The sequence below is a fragment of the Perca flavescens genome, chromosome 1, assembly GCF_004354835.1.
Source record: "Perca flavescens isolate YP-PL-M2 chromosome 1, PFLA_1.0, whole genome shotgun sequence".
Lineage (NCBI taxonomy): Eukaryota > Metazoa > Chordata > Actinopteri > Perciformes > Percidae > Perca > Perca flavescens.
In genome coordinates this window covers 24,168,526-24,175,059 of record NC_041331.1, presented here as the reverse complement: position 1 = coordinate 24,175,059, position 6,534 = coordinate 24,168,526, and the positions used below count along the sequence as shown (strand labels likewise).

Below are 6,534 nucleotides of genomic sequence, written 5' to 3'. Positions count from 1 at the left end.
ACGAGGTCAGGGTGTCCCTCTGTTTAAAATGACTATTATTAGCATTTCTTGTTGGAGAGTCAAAGTTTACAGTTAACAGTAGAGATGACCTGCTTTTTTGCCCTTGCTCCTGATCCGAGTCCTTTCATATTGAGAGAGAATAGTATAAGTACGATTCAATATGTAAACGTGACTGTTTCTCTGGTAGGTAGGAGTTGAGTAGGGAGGATTTAAAATCTATGACCAGGGGCCCACTGTCTCATAATCCATCCTCCTCACATGAAAACAAGGCTTGCGTCTCCATTTGCTGTAGACACAGAAAACAGTGGAAGCAACCCTGCTCTATTAATCAATATAATAAAGTAGAGCTGGTCAATATATCATTATTGGGATATGAGACTAAATATCGTCTTAGATTTTGAATATCAAAATCCGATATAAGTGTTTCTTACCAGACTGTTCCAGCTCTTCTATTTGTGCCTTTATTCACTTGGTTATTATATTAACATTACTGATGATTATTTATCAAAATCTATATCTATAATTACATGCTACAAAACTCAGGTCTGTTATATGTACAGCACGGACCTGGGAAAGCTTCTGTGAAACGTGACACTTTTTTTAGTGGGACACAAGAACCAAATGAATATCAACTGTGAAAAATAAATTCATGTTTCAACTAGTGACTGCTATTACGTTTATCATTGTTTGTGCCTGTCTGGTTCATGTGTTCTTCTATATATTTTTTATATTTTTATATATATATATATATATATATATATATATATATATATATATATATATATATATATATATATATATAGCAGCCTACAGATTAAATAAAACGATTAATTATACATTGGCATCAGGGACCTTAATAGTCAGGACATTTCTGTAATTCCTAGTTTTTGTAGGCCTACAGTTTTTTATCCATGACAATGGACATTTACATTTTAACGATGATGCACAGCACTGTAGAAAAAAAAGGACGCATTAGTCTCCACTAATAAGAATACTTACTTATTTCTTACTAATTCCATGTCTAAACACGTGAATACATTTTTCTGTGCACTGCTGTTTGGACTGGTTTCTCAGCATGTCCCTGAGTCAGTGAATTCATTGAACACAAGGACTATTAAGAAGATAATTATACTATAATTATACAAGAAATGACTGTTAAAATGCATTTTAAGAAAATCATGTTTATTATTTGAGTAAAAAGGTATCAGTACAGAGAAATATGCTGTTTTTTGGAAGACGTGAATTATACACTATTTGGTCAGCACAATATACCTTCTCTTTAGGAAGTTATTGTAAGAACATTTGGTTATAAAGTTATTTGATAAAAATGTATTCTAGAATAAACCATGTGGCAATATTTCAGTAAGTCAGTTTTAGCCAGGAAAACAAATTACAGCTTTTATTTTCCATTATCAGCCTGAGAGTCCAGTTTTTTGTCCACTCAACGATTTTAAAACCACTGTTTCATTAATCATTGATTAACTGCAATCTCTGCCTATCTTCACGCGAGGGCAAAGGTCAAGGTGTGTGGAAACTATAACAAGCAACAAGAAGCAGCATACTCTGTCAGCATATGTACAGCTGCAGCAACATGATATGAACAGGTCTACAGTACAACAAAGTAGAGGTTAAGTTATATTGTCCTTGTTGCTGTGAGAATTGGTGCCATCTTAACACCAATGCCATTACAACACGTCTGCATGTTTACTGCAGTTGCCAAGAATGCAAGAATGTGATTTGTATTTAATTTTAAAGCTGTTGGTAGGCGGGGGAAATCACAGAGGGGTCAGGACCAAATTTTATTAAATGAATGTGACACGGCTCTCACAATCACTTTTCAGTCTTTTATGACATCGGTGCCCATGGAGCAAAACATGATAAACAAGTATATTGACAGATCTTGAAAGTAAGAGCCCTTAAGGTCGGCTAGTAGCTATACAAATTCTAACTTAAGTGGAAGATGTTACTGAGGATTTTTTATTATTATTTTGATAGCACAATTCCAGTATCAAAATAAATACCACAGATAAGAAAGTGTCACAAGATGTTAGTAACCCTGCCTACTAATCTTTGATTGCAATTACATTATAAAAACAGCACAGTGAGCCTATCCATTTATTCTTCAAGTGACTTAATAAATTTATCATATGCAGCTTGATCCATGAGGCCTTCGAGTTCTTCAGGCTTTTCAATCGTCATCTTGATTAGCCACCCTGAAAAGTAAGAGTTCATTTAAAAAAAAAAAAAAAAAAAAACCTGTTCCATGGTTTGGCAACTTATGATTTATCTTGGCAACAAATCTACTGGGAGAAATGTAGTAGAAAAGAAAAAACAATACTGTCACACTTACCCTCTGCATAGCAGGCTTTATTAACAAGTCCAGGATTGTCTGCCAGCTCTGTGTTGATTTCAGTCACTTCCCCTGCCAGTGGTGAATATAGCTCACTGGCAGCCTTTACGCTTTCCAAGGCACCAAACTCCTCTAACACACACACACACACACACACACACACACACACACACACACACACACACACACACACACACACACACACACACACACACACACACACACACACACACACACACACACACACACACACACACACACACACACACACACACACACACACACACACACACAAAATGAGAGATACTGCTGGACTCAATAACTTAAAAAACGCAGTGTATTTCATGCTCTTACCCAATGGTTCAAGTCTTTGACCAACTTCAGGGAGTCCACAGTATACCACATCACCTAATGCTTCCTAAAATAAAAGAAGAAACTGTATGAAATATATAAAAGTGAGTACAAGCTGTAATCCATGAATGTGTTACATGTTATTCTGTATTTTGAAACATTTAAGGCTGTCTATTTTCTATATTTGTTAATTGTCAACAAATCCCATTAAAAGGGCAATGCCAACTTCAGTTTAGTCAGTCAGTCTATCAATACTTCCCCAGCCTGTCTGTCGTTCTCAAACCAAAAGCCCATTTGTTTCCACTGAAGAGAACATCTTTAAAAACAGGTCACAAATATATACTTAATTCTTTTAAAAAACAATAATTAAAACACAGACTATCTATATACAGATAATACTAAGTAGGATCAATTCATTGTTGGTTTAAGTCTTTTCATTGGGTTTGTTGACAAATACTAATACTACATGGCAATACTGACAGTGAAACATAGGGGACAAATCCATCTAAATATGAAATTATTGGTCACCTTTTTTAAATAATAAAAGGCATAGTTTAATAATATAAAGAAATGGGATTTTACAGATGCAAAGGTGTTAAACGATGCACCGTGAGTCCATCCCAAATGGTATCTGTTGTACACTTCTTTTCTTTTTAATTGGTGCACTTGCATCATGCACTTTTATGTCTGAACACCGATGCAAATAGGTGAATCTTCCCATCCCTAACTCATACACAATAACCTGGAATTGCTGTACCTACGGCTAAAGACACAATTTCAGGTGCGCGTGTTATCTTAAAATAAGTGTTATAATAAGTGAGTGTTTAAGTTAGCAGAGACTAAGTACATTGTCCTAGACCACCAGAAATGACTATTTCTGTATAATACTATATTCTATGTTTCTATAATAGCTATATATTTTGGGCTACTTTACAAGGCAGGTAAAATTGACCAGTTAGATGTAATATGTCCTAAAGGTAATGGCAGGGCTGTGGTACTTGAGTCCACTGTTTTTTTGGTCTCATGCCTTGTTGGACTCTATTGGCTATTGAAAACTTGTCAAGTTGTTCCTGGCTACTGATTCCAGATCAGTTGTACAGAATGTTGCCTAAATTCTATGAATTGATAAGTTTGATGTTAGAAGATAGATCATTTGTGTTTATAAATCCATCCTAACTGCTTAATCACTACTATTACTACTACTTCAACAGGATAAGGAAACTATTTTGAGACTCTGGAGTTGTTGAAGCCATTTCAGACTCAACAAACTTGAAGGCGTTTTAGAGAACTGCATGAAAACTGACTTGGTCATTCTTAAATTAATTTGTTTATAACTTTAACACCCCATGAAGACTATTAGTAGCCTGAAGCCTATAAAAGCATATCAGTGTTAACTATAGTGATTTTTGTTTCCTTTACAGCTTGCTCATTTGTTTTACAAGGCTATTTCATTTACAGTTCACCTTTCCAAGACGCTGTGGGTACAACACATGGTCAGAGTTATGGTCAGAGTTAACATTCCCAACTAGGAAAACAACGCCTCCAAGTATAGCAATTGATTTTCTAAAAGCTGCATTGACAAAAGACACCTGCCTTCATTCAAAGCTTTGAACATCTAAAGGTAAGTAAGTGCCTGCCCATGCGATTTTCTGCACTTCACTGCAGTTTGGCATTAATCAATTGTCTCAAACAATAGTCATAAAACAGTAAAATTAGCTTGTTACATTATAGTACAGGTGCTGCAGGTGAGGACAAAGTACAGTACTGAACTACAGACATTAGCCTGTCACTATTTTTAGATGGCCATCAGTAAACCTCTGAACCAAGTGTGTCATAAATCAAATGATTAGTAAGAACATCCAACAACCTACCTGGGCATAATTGCTGATACCAACTATGCCAATTTCACCTTCCACTCGCACCCACTCATGCTTATCTGTGAACTTTAGGGCTGCGGAGAAAACAAGGGAATTATTTAGCTTTGAACAGATTAATTAATTTGTGTGAGTCAACAACATGAAAATATATGAATCGTGAATATCACACCGCTCTTGCAATGATAAAAAATAAACAAACTTGTATCAAGAGAAGCCCACCAGTGTCAAACCAAGGCACATAATTTGGATGTCCAAAGAACATCTCACTGTACTATGGACCAAAGCTTAAGAAGAGTAGGCTGTTTCTTATGCAACACCATGTGCTGTCAATTATAAAGACTCTGTAGTTTACTGGTTGCATTGAGACAACCTAAAAAATTATCTTGTCAAAAACACGAGCATCATGCAGATGCAATTTTAGATGCTGACTGACAGTGTTGACAGAAAAAGGTGCAGTATCTGGTTGAGTCAGATCTGAAAAAAAAAAAACTGCTGTCATCTTTACAATACCCTGAGGGAAGAATCACAATGCCTCAACAATTCCCAGTGTTGGCATCAGACCATGCAGAAAAATACAGGTTTGAACCAGATTGTTAACTGTGCAAGATGCTGATGCATGGCCGGGGAGAGCAGTCAGTCCTAAGAGCGTAATATTCCTGCTATAAAAGAGCTGAAGTAATGTTTTTTTCTAATTATTAAATGCGTGAGACCCTTTAACATTTCACATGTAGGAAGCATGATGAATGAAAGCAACAACTGGAAGAAAAAAATGTAATTGTTGAAATTTAAAAACCACATGCACACGTACAATTCATCACTATTTAACAGCAGGATCATGGGTGACTTCTGTTAAATAAGCTACTTGGTGCACGAGACATAGGTCATTTGCAGTCAATAATTAACATCCCAATTTGGAGCTCGTGGTCTGACTGTCTTTTCAATGACATCAAAAATAAAGCTTGGTTTTATACTTTAACACAACTTAAGTTGCAAAGTTTTTGTAGGCTACTTGACAGCCACCTCCGAGTTAAAAACAAACTTTTAGCCGCCCTCCCTGTCGCATTCCTCTGCTCCGTTGTGGGAAAGTAACGTTAGCACCACAGATAGCACAAACTGCGTGAGTTGTTTCGCCCATTACAGATAGACAGGAATGTGTGACGAGCCCGCCTGTTAGTATAACATTACAGCTTCTTTGGAAAGCTGTTGGAAAGCCATGTTAATGTGTTTTGGGGTTTGTTTGTTTTTTACCTGTGGAAAGGGCCGAGGTCGTGCTGAGTATCCGCGGAGAGTCGCTCCTCCACAGCAGCCGAGTCGCTGAAATCTGCGCTGCCGACGAGAGCTGAGGCAGTCTGGGAGAAAAGTTTGCAGAGAGGCACCGTAGCGCTGCTCTCATCGCCATCTTCAGTATGCGTGTCTAATGTTCAGACCGGTTCAGACTTATCGTTCACTTGCACTTACATTTTACCGCGGGAGCGCGCACCATCCCACTGTTTGCGGGTTCCCGCCGGGAGGCAGGAGAACAAGGATGGTGGGAGGAGGGTAAGGTCAGCTCGAGTTTAAAACGTACGTGTGGCGTCTTAAAAAATATATTAAAATAATGCAGATTGCTTTTCACTTAATCAATGTTTATCATAACAAATGTGCAGTGTCGGAAGAAGTATTTAGATCTTCTACTTTAGTAAAAGTATCTATACTCAACTGTAGGCCTACAAATACTCCATTAGGCTACAGATATAGTTACTTAGCCTACTGCCTTTATAGTAGCCTACAAAGGACTTAAAATACCAAAAATAATTTTTATCTACCGGTATGTTTTCATTAAAATATTAGTAGGCCTACTAGGGTAATGCATGATCATGTAAGGACTAAGCATATCGCGTGGTCGACAGAGATGGTAAAAGTACTAACTCCCCGTACTTAAGTAGAAGTACAGATACTTGTGTTAAAAAAAATACT

General features: G+C 37.0%; 1 protein-coding gene across 1 annotated transcript; it reads right to left on the bottom strand.

Annotated features, from left to right (window-relative positions):
• Positions 1-1,385: 1,385 nt before the first annotated feature.
• On the bottom strand, positions 1,386-6,114 carry gcshb (glycine cleavage system protein H (aminomethyl carrier), b). Its single transcript, XM_028579599.1, has 5 exons — positions 5,827-6,114; positions 4,573-4,652; positions 2,705-2,768; positions 2,351-2,482; positions 1,386-2,213 (listed from the first exon to the last, which is right to left on the bottom strand). The coding sequence occupies exons 1-5, from the start codon at positions 5,975-5,977 to the stop codon at positions 2,116-2,118; spliced, it is 525 nt and encodes a 174-aa protein (XP_028435400.1). The 5' UTR covers positions 5,978-6,114; the 3' UTR covers positions 1,386-2,115.
• Between the last annotated feature and the right edge of the window lie 420 nt (positions 6,115-6,534).